The sequence below is a fragment of the Drosophila ananassae genome, chromosome 3L (genome assembly GCF_017639315.1).
Source record: "Drosophila ananassae strain 14024-0371.13 chromosome 3L, ASM1763931v2, whole genome shotgun sequence".
NCBI lineage: Eukaryota > Metazoa > Arthropoda > Insecta > Diptera > Drosophilidae > Drosophila > Drosophila ananassae.
In genome coordinates, this window is record NC_057929.1 from 18052744 (window position 1) to 18071169 (window position 18426).

Here is an 18426-nt window from a genome sequence, read left to right on the forward strand (position 1 = left end):
TTATTAAGTGTTTTATTTAAAATTATTCTCTATGTGTAAATAATTTTACGTTTTCCTATTGTTCAACAATATTGTTTTCCCTTTCATTCTTAATGTTTTTTTTTTTGCTTTTTGTTTTATAGAAAATTTAAAATTTTCCAATTTTGCCATCTTGTTTCGAAAATAGAGGTTTTGAATTGTTTCGTTTATTCTTCATTTTATAAAGAGTTTGCTAATCTTAGCCCAACACCGTAATTTTAAAACCAATGTTTTTCTTTTTTTTGTAATTTTTGCTTCTTAAAGAATTATTTAATATATAATAGATAAGCATTCGAGATTTTCCTTCCTCCTCCTCATTTCATCCTCCTCTGATTTGTTTTTTTTTTTTTAAGTTTTGTGATAAAGTTCTAATCAGATCTCTAAAAATAGATTAGAAATAGTTACTTTTTTGTTGCACAGTTACACTGGCCGCACATTTCTGTTTGGGTCTCGTCTTCTATTTTCTGTTTGTGAATGTTTGTCGTCGTTTTAATTAAAGCTTAATAAAATCATCTATGGAATGTATTTCGTTGTAGTGGAAAGCAAAAAAAAAAAAAAATAACTTACACTTGACTACTTAAACATGTGCAGCGTATATATGTATAAAAAAATATAATATAATAAGCACATACACACTCGTATCAATATTTATAAATTATTACAAAAATAATAAATAAAGTGCATGTGACGTATTTGTGGCGGTGTTTTTGTTGGTTGTTGGTTTTCTTTTCTTTTTTTTTTTGTTTATTAATTTCTGTTGTGTTTTCTGTAGTTGTGTGGTAGCTCAGCTACCAAACTTTCTTCTTAAATCGCTTTTTATGGAATTTGGGTTGCGCCCTCACTAAGTACCTGAGTTTAAATGTCTAGAAAAGCATTTAAATCCTACCTCCTCCTGCCGCTCCTCCTTTTGACTTCTGACTTAAATTCACGTCTTAACCTACTTCATATGGCTGTAAACGGTTACGAATATTTATAATCATGATTTGTTTTTAAAAATACAAATTTTTAGCGAATTGCTTTCCGTTTCTCTACAATTTTCAAGGCACTTGCTCCGTTGACTACCGAAAGGTTCTGCCTCGCCTATACATTAAATTCTATAAAGATTGTTGGATTTGTTGTGTTCGTTCCTAGCCTAAGACATCATAGTAATAGCAAAATATTTCCACTTGAGGTAAAATGTTGTTTGAAGAGGCTGGTTGACTGACTTTCTAACTTTCTGACTGACTGACTGACTGGCTGTATGGGAACCTAAATTGAATCTGTTTGGCACTCTGCACTGAATATCTGTCGATTTTCAAAGGACTTTCTCGCTATCTCCAGCGAAGCAAATATCCCTTCTGGTTCTATAGAATAATATCTTAATATGGTCTGAGTGTATTTTCAACTGTTGCATCTTACATATCCACTGAGTTTGCTACTGTTACTGATTCTTTGTTAAATCAATATATATATATATTTCACACTATATATATATAATATTTTCTTCAAAATTAAAACTAAGCTACTTTATAAACTATAAACCATTAAAAATTGTACAATTTGTCTTTCATTTGTTTGCATTTTGTGGAATGTTGCAATATCTAAAATGGTGTTGTTTTTTTTTTTGTAAAATCATTTTACTGATCACTTTGCTGTTTGTTTCAAAAAATTAAAGAAATCATTGATTTTTCAATCGGTCTCGTATAAACAATTAATAACAATAACAAAAATATTATTTTATGTGAAATGGCGTTAAATTTCGTGCTTTGCAACAAATTGTTTTCGTTTTTTGTTTTCTTCTTTTTTTTCTTTCGAAACATCCAGGCATCTTAAAACACTATTTCATATATATTCTTTAATGTTTTTATCCTTTTTTTTTGTTTGTTTTTTAGATGTTTGTTTTAAACTTAATTTGGCACACTGATTCCGTTTTCCCGAGAGCTTGGTGTGTGATTATTTTAATGTTTTTTTTTATGTTTAGTTTTTTGTGTCATTTCCTTTCGTTTTTTTGTTTTTTGTTTTTAATAATCAATCCCTGATTCAGTTTTTAACTTTAGTTGCGTCACCTCCTGAATATTAATAATAACTTTTCAACGTCAACGTTTCATTTTTATACAATTGTTGGATCTCCATCTGCAATATCCGGACTCCGAAGATGTCCTTCCGTAATTCTTTCATGAGAAGTGAGGATGCAGCTCAGCTGCCACTCCGCTGGCCAGGGCGGCCGCCGCCGCTGCCGCTGCCACAGAGGCAGCCGCTGATGAGGTCAGCGCCAAGCCAGGACCTGCATCACCATCGAGACCACCCTGACCCGCAAACACCTTGACGTCCTCCTGCTCCAGCTTGAACTTCTCCTTGTGCATGCGCTCCATGTGGCGGCCGATGTGCATCTTTTGCTTGGCCCGATAGACACAGAAGGGGCACTGGAACTGCGGCTCCTTGCCGCACTCCCACTTCTGGTGGTTGCGCAGCGAGGACTTCAGCTTGTAGACTCGTCCGCAGACAGGACACGGGTGTCCAGCACCATTGTCGCCTCCTCCGACGGCGCCCAGGGCGTTGTTCAGGCTACTGTTCTGGCTCTGGGACGGGGACTGGCCCGAGGAGGAGCCCCCGTTGCCGCCGCCACTGTTGCTGCCACTGATCAGGTTGTTCATGGCGCTGATGCTGTTCAGGATGTTGATGTGGCAAAGACCAGCTGCACCGCCAACATCCGCAAAGGTCACGGCGCCGCTCAGCGTGGCGGGATAGTCGCTACTATTGCCATTTCCGCCGGCGCCCACCGGGTCGTCCGGGTAGCTCAGCTCCGATCCAGCGGCAGCGGCCGCTTGCTTCTCGGCGACAGCTTTCATCATCAGGGCGGTGGCCTCCTCCTCGGTCAGGTGCTTCAGCTTGCCGCCGCTGTTTGACTTGGAGGATTTACTGCCAGGACCTCCAGAACCGGAACTGGGTCCATTGGATCCACCGTTGCTGTTGCTGGCACTGCCGCTGCTGTGGTTCCGGACATGGAGCGGCGTGGAGGCAGCCCGGGGTTCCGTTTTCACGCCCACAATGCCGTCAATGGGTGTTTTTCTGCCGCCGCCGGAAGCTGCATCCTTGGCTGCTGCTATCGCCGCTTGCTGCTTGTCCACCGAGAGGTCGGTGGGAAAGACCAGGGGCGCCACTCCCTCCCGGAGGGTCACCAGGGGCATGGCCAGGCGGGCGTTCCACTCGTTCCAGGTGAGTCCGGCGATTCGCGTAATACTCAGATCTACATTTTTGACACGTTTTTGTTCGATTTTGTTTGCGATTTTTGATTTTATTTCGATTTGTGTTTGGATTAATTCGATTGATTTGGTTTTGATTGGATATTTTTTTGGGGGTTTGTTGGTTTGTTTTTGTTTTGGATGATGTGTCGTAGCAGCGCACAACATATGAAAATAAAAACAAGAAAAGAAAAACAAAAGAAAAGAAGAACGAAAATAAATAGAATTACTTTTGACTGGACACAGGAGAACTGCAAAAGAACAAACTCGCTATTTATATATATTTTTTTTTTCAACTAAAAAAAGGCTAATTAAAAAGTAAGGTAGCATAACAACTTAACACTTAGGGACTGTGGGGGGCTGTTAGACCAGACACACACACACACACAAAAGAATGAGAGTTTGGAGTTTGGGGATTCGTGGTCTGATGGATAATGAGAGTTCTGGATGGTGGAGTCTGGAGGTGGATGAGATGCTCACACTTAAAGCGAAAGTTTACAGAATTAGTCAAAAAAGCGAGGATGAGAGGGTGTAATAGAACAAAATGTGTGTTTAGAAAGCATTAGTGGCATTGTGGTGGCATGTTTCCAAAATTAAAATACAAATAATAAACATATATACAAATTAAGGCAAAAGAAAACTCTCTGCTGCGCCGTCTCTTTGAGCAAAATTAAGGCCAATTAGTGCAGGGTGTAAACATATTTATTTAAAAAATAAATTCCAAAAACTAAAAAGAGGATAACTAAATTAATTGAACTGTAGGCTGGAGTGCTGCTTGGGTGGGGGTTTCATTTTGTTTTTTTTTTTTTTTTTTAAATATATTTTTGATTTTTTTTTTTTTTCTTGAATAGACACATCGATAGACACGGCTGGGATGTTGGTGGATAAACAGGTTCAGGTTCAGGTTCAGGTTCTGGTTACTTTTTAGTGGCATACAGAAACGAACGTTTAGATTTTGGGCTCTTAGTTATAATAAAATATATAATATATATGCATAGGAATGTCAATTGTTTCCATTTACAATTGTTTTCTGACTTGTTCTACTTAAGGTTAGCTGCTGCTCAGGGCTTCTCCAATCGTAGACGTCCTCTCAAGGCCAGGCTCCTGGGGCAGATCTAAAAGAAAAGAGAAATACATTAGGTATGCTCGGAATAGGTATGATCTGGGGATCTCTTCGGGAGTCAGAGTCGCGGTTCGAAGCCACATCAGTCACCTGGAAAGAGAAATATATTAGTATGAATTCTTCAAAGCACTTAGTTCTACCTCACAAACAAAAATAACAATAAGTTTTTACTTTTAAATTTTATTTTGACCTCTTGTTTTTACAACTATTGTTCAAAATATAATTTCTATATATAAGTATACATAATAAATGTTTAATTTCAATCAAGTAAATGATTTACACACAAAACTGCAAAAGATATATATATATATATATATAGTTCATCTAATACATATTTATAAATGGTTTTTGTCCTTTTTTTCAAGTTTTTTTTTATTAAAGTTTATATGCGAAAATACGTTTAAGTTGTTCACTTTTTATCCAAATATTCAGATGTACAATCAATTTTACTAAATGGGTTAGAGTTATTAAACTTTTCTTCTGTTGTAATTTACAATATAAGTTCCTATCTTCACTTTTTTTTTAGCACGCTTTGTAAAAAAAAATATTTGAAAAGACACGTCTACAAAGTTCCAGTTTGTAAGCCTCCGATTCAGTTTACAATTTCATCTTCAATCTATTACAATTATTTTTTGTGGATTATTTCTCGACTTAACCGGTTACTACGCCGAACATATTTGTGATATTTGTAAGGTAAAATTTATGTGCATTCTTCTCCATTAATTCTCAATTAAGATTTTGCTATTTGAAGTCTAGATTTTTTTTTGTAATTTTTTCGTATTTTTTTTTTGTTTTGAGAGCACGCACACATGTACACATAATAAAGTTCTAATTAAAATTAATTTTTTTCTTACTTTGCATTTAGAGGATTTATGTATTCTTTTAGTTATTTCCAAGAAAATACTTGCACATTGATCATTTTCCGTCCATTTTGTTTGTAAATCTTTGTTGGGTAATTTTGGAAATTACGCTGAACCAAAACAATATACAATTTCAATTATATTAGGTGTGAAGACATGTAAATTAATCCTAACCAAGTTAAAGTTTGCGGCTCGAGATGTAGAGCTTCGTGGAAACAAGCTAATAGTCAACTTAAAACTTAATAAAAATAATCAACAAATAAGAAGTTATAGCTTAAATCGAGGATAAAAATTAAGAGTGGGGCGTTCAGGGGGGTCTCTCGAAAGGTCACGAAAGGTCTGATCTAAGACAGAACCACCTGCCTGCCCTAAAGTGTTGATTTGATGGGGAACTGGTCCAAAATGTATGTGCTGCTTCCTACACTCAACAAAACGTCTGTGTACTCACGCCCGCCCACTTCTGATCTCGTGTTTCTTAGAATTTCTGACGGGAGGCGCTTCTCTTAGATCTTGCGGCCGCGCTTGCTCTCCAGCTGCGGCTTCTCCGGATGATGCTTGCGGACGTGCACCCCGAGGTTGCCCCGCTGCTTGGCCTTGTAGGTGCAGTAGGGGCACGGGTGGCACGGCTCCTTGCCGCCGCACTCGACGTTCTCGTGGCGGCGCAGCGTCGACTTCCAGCGGTACTTCTTGCCGCAGTGCCGGCACACGTACCGCGACTCCGGGTCGTCGCAGGGCCCCAGTGAGGAGTCGCTCAGCGAAAGTTCGTAGGTCATGCCGGAGTGGTCGCCGCCGGCGTCCGACTCCTCCTTCATCGGTCGCGTCGTCAGGATGGTGTAGCTCTTGCTCGAGTCGTGCACGGCCAGTTCTTCGGGCATAATGGTCTCCACGCCGTCGTCCTCCTGCAGCTCGATGCTCTGGTGATGGTGCTGCTGCTGGTCGCTGGTGGTCTGCACCACAGTCTGGATGTGGTGCGTCTGCAGCTGGGTGGTGTGGATCGTGTGCTGTGACTGCGGCACCACCTGCAGCTCCTGCGGCTCGTGTTCAATGGTTGTGATGTGCGTCTCCCCGCCCGAGGTCTGCATGTGCTCCGTGATCTCCGAGGGAGCGAATCCGATGCCGATCTTGGTGCCGTCCGGCAGTTCGATGTCATCGATCTCGGCATACTTCACCAGGTCACTGATGATCGCCGCCGAGTTGTTCGGGTTGTTCAGATCGATCTCGCTAATCTCGTACTTGGTGCCATCGGCCAGCTCGTGGTGCTGGTGCTGGAGCGGCTCGTGGGTCTCGACGATCTGCAAATTCTGCACCGTCGGCCCGATGATCTTGCCGCGGGAGTACCTGATCCGCGAGGCAATCGGCTTCTGCTCAGTGAGCTGCACATTCCGCAGACCCACCAGATTGATCGTCTGGCCGGGATGGGCGGTAATGATGCTTTGTACTTGAGTGTGCGTCGGTTGTGCGGTCTGCAACTGGTGGTGCTGCGGCTGGTGGTGGTGGTGCTGCTGCTGTTGATGGGACGAATGCGGCACCTCCTCGATGTGGATGGTCTGGTGCTGCTGCTGGTGCTCCTGGTGGTGCGTCTCTTGCGGCACATGCTGGATGATGTGGTGCGGATGGATGATGGTCGGGTGCGTGGCAATCGTGGTGGTGGCCGGGATTATCTTTTTGATGTTGATGAGTTCTGGAATATATAAGGGTTTATTAGTGGAAAGTTATTTTTATATTTATTTTTTTTATTTGCTCTATTTCTTTACTTAAAATTAATGAGGATTCTGAATACCTTTTGTTGAAAATCAAAAACAATGTATTTTCAAATTTCATTAAAAAATATAAACTTAAATCTCACACTTTCGGAAAACCATAAATTTTGGTTAACTATATTATATTTTATTCCCAAAAACTGGAATTATTTTTTAAATGCAATTTAGTTAATTCTAATAAATATTTATGTTTGTTCTAAAAATCTCCCTCCAGCTTCCAATAATTTAACACTGAATCTAATTTAAAAACAATATTAAATTTTAATATGATTAATTTTTCAGTTTTCAGAATTTTGTTGAATCAGTGCATGAGTTAAAACTTTGAGCTTATTTTTGACCTAATTTCTTATTAATTATTTATAATTTTTTTTGCACATTTTATAAATAAAATGTAGTTTCTACTGGTATCTTTCACTGAAAATATTTCTTCCTATTCATAGAATTAAAAAAACGGATTTATTTGAAATCAAATTAAGAATCATGACTAGATTTAAAATCATTATTTTACTCTTCATAGAATCTCACATTAAATTACCCAGAATACTATTTCTGTCTTTGAATTTATTTTCTTTTTGAGTATTTATATAATTACTTCAATAGCTCAAGAAATGAGTACTCATTTAATGAATCATAAATAGTAATCAGAAATTCCTACTTTTTTTCTCTCAAAATAAATATTTAACCACATTCTTTGCTGTGTGTTTTATATTCTGAATATTATTCAGAATATATAATTATTTTTTAAATCCCTCCTATTATTAAAAAAAAACCATTAATTTTTAGTTTTCTAAAATACTAAACATCTAATTAAAAGAAAACATCCTTTCAAATGTAAACCCCTTTTCATTTCATTTAAAAACTCACCGCATTCCGAAGAGGGCAACTTGATGGGCGTGCTGGTGGTTAGGGGCGTCAGGGTGGCCTTGGACTCCGAGTGGGAGGCGGCGGCGGCGTTCAGGAGTTCGGTGATGGTGGGAGTGGGCTGTCCGGCCGGACCCGTGACGGTGACAGCCGCCGTGGTCTGGCCACTGACACCGGGCTGGTCCTCCTCGGAGCTCAGCTTGGCGGCCGTGATGTTGCCCAGCTTCTTGACGTGCAGGACGAAGCCGTCCTTGTTCTGGGTGATGACGATGTCGTTGCTCTCCAGGAGGCAGTCGTCCAGCTCGAACTCGTCGGGAGTGCCTTCGGTCTGCTCGCCCTTGTCCTGCTTGGAGGCTGCGGAAGTGAATGAGATCGGGAGTTAGTGGCGGTTCGGCGGGGAGCGAGTAAATTACCGGAGAAATTTACTGCAAGGATAACTGGTTGATAAGCTCAGCTCTCTAAATCCTGTTGTATCCTCTCAACTCTTCAATATTTCTTTCATTTCGATAAAAACAAGCAAACAATTTCGCGCTTTTGTTTAGTTCTTAAGTTAGGTTCTTAATGAGTATTTTTGGGATTTTTTTTTTTTTGGATATATCGTAATGGGTGAGTGTGGGTGGTGGGTTGTGTGTTGTTGTGGTTGTGGCTGTACAGCACAATAGATGAGAGAACCAAGGACAAAACAAAACACCACAGCCAAAAAAAGTATACATAGGAATAATTAGAAATATATAAACCGTGCCCCTAATCTTAACTAACTTACAACTAGGATAGAATTCAATAATGACACGTTTCAATTTTGGTTACAAAAAGGCATTTTTTATTAAGGCTCGGTTTCGGTCTGACGGTCTGACTCGCGCTATTCTTCCGGCTTGCGACTTACCTGCCCGCAGAGATCAGTTTGGAAAGTATGCTACTTAGATCAAGTGTCTTTGCCCCCCGAGGACGAGTCGAAGAGTACCCGGTTGAAGCCCCCGCCCCCGCCCTGACTCCCCTGCCTGCCCTCCATGCCGCCCACCACGGCCACGCCCGATCCCTGGCCGGGGGCGTCGCTGAAGTGCTCCGGATGCTGGGTCTTAGTGTGCATATTGAGGCTGTGTTTGTAGCGGGCCACGTAGGGACAGTGCTGGCACTTCTCGGTGGGCAGGCGACCGCACTCGTAGCGCAGGTGCCGCGACAGGTTCTTCTTGTAGGTGTAGGCCTTCTCGCAGCGCGGGCAGATGTGCGATGAGCTGTTCGGGGTCACCACGTTGTTCAGCGAGGTCACCGACTTGACAGACAGCGTCCAGTTCTCTAAAAGAGTTGCGAAAAAGAAACAGAATAGGTTAGAGAATTGGTTACAGGAAGATCACAAGCTGAACGAAACAAAAAGGTTAACAAAAAGGTAATCAGGGTGATCGGGGAAGGTGATGGATGATGTATGATTTTTAAGTATAACCGACTACCAGTTCGATTGGAGAGCGATAGATAGTTGATAGATTATTGTAGCGGAAAGTTACACATCGGTGGCTAAAAGAAAAGGACAAGAAGGTCTAAGACTAAACCGTAGATACACAAAATCTTACCGCTTTACATAAACACTGTCACTTTTTTAAACAAATTTAATTAGAAATAAAGGTAAAGGTTGCAATTTTTAGGCAAAAACTTGGCCCACAGTTGCAGGTAGTACCGTCTACTATGGCGTAACGGTAGCAATGGTTGGTAGCCATCGACCTGACTCTATCCAGAGGTCACCTGTGAAAAGGAAATCTTATTAATGATAGCACCCCATTTGACCCCCTTCCAATAAATCAAATTAAAGAGGATCCTTTCCTTTTTTTTGGGGTTTCAACATTTCAATATCAATCTTTATTATTCTTGTTGTTTGCTGTTTTTTTTTTCTGTTACCACTTTCATCAAACAATGTGTATATAAACGATTCCATATATAATGCCATTTGATCAGTTTTTCTTTTCGCAAAAATAACAATTTTCTGGGTTAAATGGTTCCTCGAAAAATTAAAACATAATTCCAAATGGTCTTGGTTTGGGTTACATAATTTCTTTGTCATTGTTCATTTTGTTTGTTTAAACCTACCGCTTGTTATTACATTTATTAATAATTATTAATTGGATTTTATTTATTATTTTCATGTGTTTTTTTTTAAGGTACTAACAATATCAGCTTCTTCGTCAATGAAAGTTTCTTTGCATTTACTTTAATTTTAGTTGTTTTATTCATTAATCTTGTTGTATAAATTTGTTTCATAATTTCGCCTTTTCCGTGGTTTCGTTAACAATAAATATATGTATATATCATTTATCAATTTTTTACTCGCTTTCATTGTTTTCCTGTTAAATATTACACTACAAAAAATAAACAACTTTCGTTACAATTAAACATTCCTCGCGGCTGCTCCTCCCTTCTACTCTTGGTTGTTGTTCTTGATCTTGGTTGTAATTATTGTTTTTGCTTTGATTATATATATAATATATAATATATATATATATCCTTCAATCCGTTTAGACTTTAGACATTTATGGCAATTTCTTTGTTCCAAATACACTTTTACTAAAACTCGATTTCTTGACTGGTTGTTCTTGTTCTTGTTTTTGCTTTGTTCAGTTTCTTGTATTTTTTTTGTTGTCTAAAATATATATATATAAGTATATATATATATATATCGGTATATGTATATGTCCTTGTATATATGTGTGTATATATATATATATTTGGTTGGTTTCTTTGGAGTATATTTTGTTCATTATTTTGTAACTTACTTAGTTAACACTAATTCTTAATTTTTATACCCTTGCAGAGGGTATTATAATTTTGGTCAAAAGTGTGCAACGCAGTGAAGGAGACATCTCCGAACCTATAAAGTATATATATTCTTGATCAGGATCACCTCCTGAGTCGATATAAGCATGTCCGTCTGTCCGTCTGTCCGTCTGTCCGTCTGTCTGTCTGTCTGTCTGTCTGTCTGTCCGTCTGTCTGTCTGTCCGTCTGTCTGTCTGTTTCTACGCAAACTAGTCTCTCAGTTTTAAAGCTATCGAGTTGAAACTTTGCACACACCCTTCTTTCCTTTGCAGGTAGTACATAAGTCGGAACGGCCGGGATCGGTCGACTATATCCTATAGCTGCCATATAACTGATTGATCGGAAATGTCATAACTTCGTTGTTTTTCAAGTTAGAAGGTTGGGACTTTCTATGGATTCTTATTTGGTCCAACTTATACGATCTGCCAAATTTCATAAAGATCGGTCGACTATATCCTATAGCTGCCATATAACTGATGGATCGGAAATGGCATAACTTCGTTGTTTTTCAAGTTAGAAGGATGGGATTTTCAATGTATGCTTCTTTGGTCAAAATAATTCGATATGCCAAATTTCATAAGGATCGGCCGACTATATACGATCCGCTGTATATCTAATAATATAGATGCGTGGCGCCACCTATCGGACTGCGACTGAACTGCAAGGGTATATAAACTTCGGCTCCGCCCGAAGTTAGCTTTCCTTTCTTGTTTTTTTTGTATTTTTTTCGCAAACGGTTTTCTCATCATCTCTTACGTGATAAATATTAATTAACAATATAACAAAAGTTAAAACATAAAAAGTTCTGTGGTTAAATTAGCGTGAAACAATATATATTTGTATGTGTAATAATTATTGTAATAATAATAATAATAATAATAATAGTTAAAGCAATGTTAAAACTAATTAAAAGAAAAACGATTCAACAAAAAAGTGTTTTGAAAACATTTCATGTTTCATTCCTTTTCCCTAAACTTTAACAGCAAAAATAATAATAATTTAGCTACTCGCAACAAGGTCTTAGTGAATTAGTTTAACAAAAAACATAAATTATACAAGAGTATATATATCGAATAATTCTCTGAATAAATTTCAACTAATTTAAAAGCGATTTCTATTTTGTTCTCCTTCCCAGGGGATCTAACAATTTGTCTTGTTTGCTTTTTATTAATTCTTTTTTTTGTGTGTTACAAAAGTGTGATTATTTTTTAAATATTTCTTTTTTTTTTTATCATTTTTTTAGACTATTCATTTCAAAAATTGACTTTGGCAAATAGCCGCACAAGACAAATTGCTGAAAAGCCCCCGGAAATCTATATATTGCACTTGGTAGCAAAATTTAAAAAACAAATTGAATTAAATCAATTAAAAATTTGCCTTTGGTATTGGTTATTTGCGGGCGGGGGAGGGGGCGTGGCACTGGCACTGCCAGCCAGTAGTTTGGTTAGTATTTCGCTATAATTGATTCTTATTCGTTTCTCATTCCTCTCTCTCTTCATTTTTTTTTTTTACTGTGTATAATTTGTCTAGTTCATTCGAGTTCATACAGTTTGCTCTATTGCTGTTTTGGTTTCCGTATCTATATCTTTAATATTTGTTTATTGTACTGTCATATACATGTATGCATATATGCGTAGGTTTATTATCTGCAACCCAAAGATTAACAATCAACAAGCAACAAACAATATATATCCTTCTCTCGATGATCCTTCCATCCTTATCCTTCCTTTCGTTACTGCCTTTCTAACTAGAAATTATTTTAGTTGCCTCCATCTTAGGTTAATATATCTATATATATATGTATTCTCGTACTCGTACTCGTATAATTTCAATAATTTATCATTTATATATATATATATATGTTTAAAAATTTGTTTGATAATGGCACTCTCATAGCATTTAGTTGTCACTTTTGCCGTTTGAAAAAATTTCACTAAAATCAATCCGAACAATTCGAACTAACAACGAACGTAAAAACGTAAATTACACTTTCTCCCTCGAATGCAACAACAAATTATATATCATATCGGTTCTGTATATATCCCTTCTTCCTCTATATATTTCTGAGTATATTGTTCGATCTCATTCTATGGCTTCCTCGTCTAAGCAGAATTTCCTTATTCAGTTTTGGTGGAGAATTTCTAATGGCACAAAATGTTCTATTTTGTTATTAATCTTATTATTTTTTTTCTTTCTGGTACAAAAATCTATCTTTTTTTTTTAACCGATTATTGGCACACACACACACATGGCTCTCTCACACACTCTCCCACACGCACACACACTGTTATATTATAGGGTATGTGAGTATAAGTTACAAACATCCTCCTGCTCTCTAGCTTCTCAACAACTCTCTCTTCCTAATATCCTTTCCATTTTTTTTTTGTTATTATTTTTTTTCAACAGACAACATTTTTGCTAATATAGCATTATATATAGATCTATATATGTATATACTTTAATGCATGTATATGTAGATGTGGTTGTTCTTTTTTAATCCTCATATGTATATGTTTTGTATATATGTATATAAACTCTTTTTTTTTCTCTATTTTTTTGTTGTTCTTGGAACCATGTAACAAATCTTCCTGCAATCTTCCCCCAGCCACTGCCTCTTCAAGACACACCTCGTCCTGGTAACAACTTAGAAGATACATAACATATATAGTTAGTTATCCCATTACTTTTGATAATCTGCCAACTGTTCACTGCTATTATTATTATTATTATCTCATTTCATGCACTCTCTTCAGGTCATACACTTGCTCCATTATCCTCATCATGTGGTGTTTGGTGTTGTGTGGCATAACAAGAATCGCTTTAATTATATATTATATATTAGAAATATATATAATAGATATATATTTGGCAACAAATAAACACAGTACGTTTTGTTATATGCATTTCTGTTTCGGTTTCTGTTTCTGTTTCTGTTTCTGTTTCGGGTTCTCTGTCTCTGTTGTTATATGCACTTTCTCTCATTTGTTAATTTCACTAAGTTTTTGCTTGGTTTAGTTTCTATATTATTTTATATATATATATATTTTAACTAAAATTACGTAGTTTTGGTTAGTTTGACTAAAATTGTTTTGCTCTTAGCTTCCTTGCGTGTATTTTTTTTATATTTTTTGTTCAACATTGTGGTTTGTTATTTGCCTCTGGGTTCTACTCCTTACTTTAGTTATATATTTTTTTCTTTAGTTTTTTTTTTTTGTTGGTTTTACATTTTACTAAAATCCTATAAAATGTTCACTGACTGCATTCAATATATATAATATATATACTCTATATTATGTGTTGTTGTATATATTGTTGTTGTTTCTCTAGCTTTTTTCTTTAATATTTCGTTTTCACTTGCTTTTTCCACTTTAACTAAGTATTTCTGGTTTGTTTCTTTAATGCTCAGTTTCAACAATAATTCTCATCGTATATATATCTCTATATAGATTGGTTGGTTTTCTTTTTCTTTATAAATGATGTGGCATCCAATAAATTCGTTTTGTTGTTTGTTATTTGTAATTGTTCTTGGTTTTTTTTTTTTTCAAGTTTTTCTTAATTTTTTTTTTTAACTAATTTTTCTATATATCATTTTGTTCATCATTTTTGTTTGTTGTGTGTTGTGTATTGTTGTTGTTTGTTGTGTATTGTTGGTGTGGTGTATATAATCATGGTTCATAACTCAACAATCAATCAGTTGATCATCATCTTCCTCCTCTGCCTATGGGGATAACGCTTATTCTATTTGATTTTAAAGAAAACATTATCTCATAAGTAATATTTGACACAGACACCGGACTCAAGGTGTCGCTTTAGGTGGGAGCTTTGTGAAAATGCTTTGCCGCACATCAGACAGCGAAATTTTTTCTGTCCACCACATTCATATCTAAGAGAAAATAAAACACATGGAACATACATATCGATAGTTATCAGACAGACAATATTTAATATATTCAAAAGATAATTAAAAAAAAAAAAAAAAAAGAATGATAGCGCGGCGACTCACCTGATATGTCGTTGCAATGAGCTGGCATCTTTGTAGCTCTTCAGGCAATTGAATCTCGGGCACTGGTAGCGTCCATCCGGATTGATGAACTTGAACAAATCGGAGAACTTCAGCTCGTACCAGTAGTCCCGGATGAGGGAGTGGGCCGACGAGTTGGCGGAGCTTCCGGTCGGCGGCGGAGTCTGGCTCGAGTTGGAGGCATAGCTGCTTGGAGCTACAAATTTATTCAGATCATTCATATATAGAAGGAGAAGAAAGATATATATATCCATGAGTATCATAGTTTTGAGATATTTCAGGCTTACATAACTATAGACCATTATTATTTTTTGAAATTTGATTTTTTGAAAAAGTAACAAGTTTTCAGAGATTTTAAGAAGAAAAAACATTAATTTTTGAGTAGAAAAAAATATAAAAAATAGTAATTAAAAAAATTGTGATATTTACAGTTAGTGTGTGTTGCGGGGTGTTTTTTTTTATTTATTTGCTTGACTTAATTTTTTTTTTGGTTTTGTGTGGGCGTGGCATGGTGAAGCGTGAGCAGAGCTAGCAGCAGTTGCAGAATTGGCATTTTTGGTTGGTTGGTTTGTCTTTTAATTGATTTTTGATTTAATGAGCTGATTGACTGATTGATTGATTGATTGATTGATTGACTGAAGATGCGTATGATGATGAGGCTTGATATGGGGCTGCAATGAAACATGTTTAGTAATTCTGGACAGCAGAGAAGTAAGAATATATATCGCCAGGCCGTTGAGAAAATATACAAAACACTTGCTTGTTCAATACAATTTTATTCGAGTTACAAAAATATTTGTTAATTTTTAATTTTTAATTTTATATATGTATATAGGCGTATAAAAAATACTTAGTAATTGGGGGCTCTGGCTCTTTCTTGCGTATAAAAATAGTTGATTTCTTGCGATTATATATAAATATATATTTAGAAGATAAAATGTCTTAAACTACTAGCTTATAGATCCTTATCCGTTTCATTCACAAAATACATGTTTCCTTGTAACTGCTGTTCTGTTTTTTTTTTTGGCTGTTATTTAACTTTTTTTTTATTAAAATGTAAATATATATCTGTCTGAGTGTTTAATATTTGAACTATTTGTTGGCGACTGCTTTGTAATTGCTGTTTAACTTGTACTGTTGGTTGCATTTCATTCGTAAGTTTCGTTTGAGGTCCTCTATGGGATGTGTTTTTTTTAGTCGTAATCCTAGCTAGCAAAGGAACTTAGATTAAACCACAAGTGTTGAAGTTAGTTAGTTGTTTTCTTTTTGAATTTTCGCTGTTTTTTGGCATTGCCTTTTTCCTCTTCCACTAATAACTAGATTAAATCGAAAAATGTTTATTTTTTGGTTTTTGTTTCTTAGGAATGCAAAGTGTGTGGCGGGTCGACGACCCTCGTAAACCTACTCTCAGTAGTTTAACCCTCCCTGACTTAGTTTCGTTTCATTTTTGGACTTGTTTTCAGTTTCTTCTCTTCTTTTTTTTGCTTAAAATCTACTAATTTAAAACTTAAATTAACTTAGGAAATGACTAGCACTGAAGCATAAGTTATAATTGGGAAAATTTCTGCGCTTAACTTAAGGTCTAAAAATACGAATTTGAAATACCATCGAGGGGACTGACTATCGACTGCAATGATTGGAATTCCAACGCGTTTTGTATATCATTTACATGAATTAATCAAATTTATGCAAATCGCACACAAAATAGTACAAAAATAGTGAAAGCTGGGATGGAGATTTCTCTCTCTGGAACTCCCCGACTCAGTAGATCATTGCAGTCAGTCCTGTCCGGACTGTAGTTGGCATTGAAAACGGAATGTAATACATAAATACGTGCATATTAATGTCTAATAACTAAATTCCAACAAAAGCGGAAAACTCTGGACTGGATTGGATTTTTGAGCAAAGTTATGCTTATGCGGTGGCCTCCCATTTGGTGGAGAGGCTGGAGGTCTGCATCTGGAAGGCCAGGGGCAGGAAGTCCTTTTTCATTTTGGCAAAGTGGGTCTTGATGTGCTTGGTGAGGTTGTCGCTCCGCTTGGCCGCATAATTGCAGCTGGGGCACTGGAAGATGGGTCGTTCGGTGGTGAAGCGACACTCGAATCTCCGATGTCGGCTGAGACTCTTGCGGGTCTTGTAGGACTTGCCGCACTGATCGCAGGCGTGCTGATACCAGGTTAGTACGAAATCTGAAAAATGTAAAATGTGTGTGTGCACAGAGGGGGACAGAGATAGTGATAGTAGGGGGAAAGAGAGGGAGACACACAGACAGATGGGTGGTGAGTGAGTGGGTGAAAGTGAGTAGGAATGAGATTTTACAATGATTTTTCTTCGTGTATTCCTGATCGTGTATGACTGACTTTATATATTATATATATCTTCGATTTCATATATTTTTTTCATATAGTATTTCTTTGAACAAGTCAAATTTGCAAAAGCTACAAAAAAATATAATAAAAAACATAATTAATAAAAAATATACATATTTTATAAATATATAATAAATCGACTTAAAAAACATCTCAAGCATTCCAACAAAAAAAAAATATATATTATATATTGACGGGAAAAAATAAAAATGGAAGTATTTATAAAACATTTAGATTGCTTAGAATTAGAAAAATGTCATCCCAATAAGAACCCAAGAGCGACAAAACCTTCTTAAAAACTATTAATATTGTGGTGTAAGAAAAAACATCGAGTGTTAAAAAATTTATTTAGGCACAAATACATTATCAAATAGAGAAATATAGAGATAAAAATATTAAATATTAAGAGTTTGGAAAAAGCTCTGCGAACGAGACACACAAAAAAGCACAAAGGACACACTCTCACACACACACTGGCGTTGGCCACAAATAAGCAGACACAAGGATAACCCAAGCAAAGAAGCTAGAAAAGGACACGAATTTTGTAGAGAACATGCTTTGCTTTTTTTTTTTTTTTTCTTAAAAGGACGATCCAGTGCGTAGAGGAGCTTTTCAGGCAGCCCTTCTAGTAAGCTTTAAGAGTCCTCTAAGCACTAAATCGAAGAAACCCAGAGACAAAAACAATTCGAGGCGAGAGTTTACACAGAACAAGGATATATATCATAGTATAGTATAGTATAGTTATAGTATTGATATATATATAAGTATATAAAAGAAGTATAAAATACAGTAAGCGACAGACTTTTCTTGTTAGGCGGATCGGATGGATGATCGGCTGCGTCGGAACAGTGCTTTCCAGTTCCAGGAATCGGAGGAGGCTGTCCTTCATAGAGTTGTGGATAGTAGTGTGTGATAGTAGGTACTAGTAGTAGTAGATGGAGTAGTGGGATAACGGTAACACAAAGTACTGATTGTTGAGACATCTAAAAGAAATTTAGTAATAAAAATAGGTTAGTGAAAAGTTCGCACAATTTCCACACAGAGTGAGAGAGAAAATGAAAAATCCACTGAAAACTGAAAACTGAAGACAAGGAGGAAGGACAACGAACAGAAACAAGGACATAACGAAAAAACAGTAATAATGGATAACAGAAAAAAGAGGATAAGATAAGATAATGAGCGGATGAGGTGTAAAAAGCGAAATAAAATAAAACTTTCGATTTGGCTGCAATTGAATTTATAAATATGATATATTTTCTTTGTTAATTTGTATCATTTTTTTTTTAATATTGTTTTCTTTTTTTTGGTAAATTTATTCAATATAATTTTTGTCGTTTTTTGTGTGTTTTGGACTTTGGATAAATTAAGTTTAATAATTAAGGTATTACATGCT

General features: G+C 36.6%; 1 protein-coding gene across 22 annotated transcripts in view; it reads right to left on the minus strand.

Moving 5' to 3' along the window:
* LOC6493961 (longitudinals lacking protein, isoforms F/I/K/T) overlaps positions 1-18426 on the minus strand; it is a 65605-nt gene that overhangs the window by 21786 nt on the left and 25393 nt on the right. The window contains exons 6-7 of one of the 22 annotated variants that reach the window (XM_044715771.1): positions 7847-8197; positions 4011-6903 (exon numbers count right to left, since the gene is read on the minus strand). The exons of 15 other annotated variants lie outside the window; for them this stretch is intronic. In XM_044715771.1, coding sequence (XP_044571706.1) covers positions 5726-6903; positions 7847-8197 — 1529 coding nt within the window. In that variant the 3' untranslated portion in view covers positions 4011-5725. Of the gene's footprint in view, positions 1-58; positions 3245-4010; positions 6904-7846; positions 8198-8640; positions 9137-11804; positions 14527-14646; positions 14861-15424; positions 16854-17840; positions 18017-18426 lie in introns of those variants that run through there. 6 more of the 22 variants (XM_044715784.1, XM_044715787.1, XM_044715773.1 and 3 more) reach the window with 6 other exon arrangements.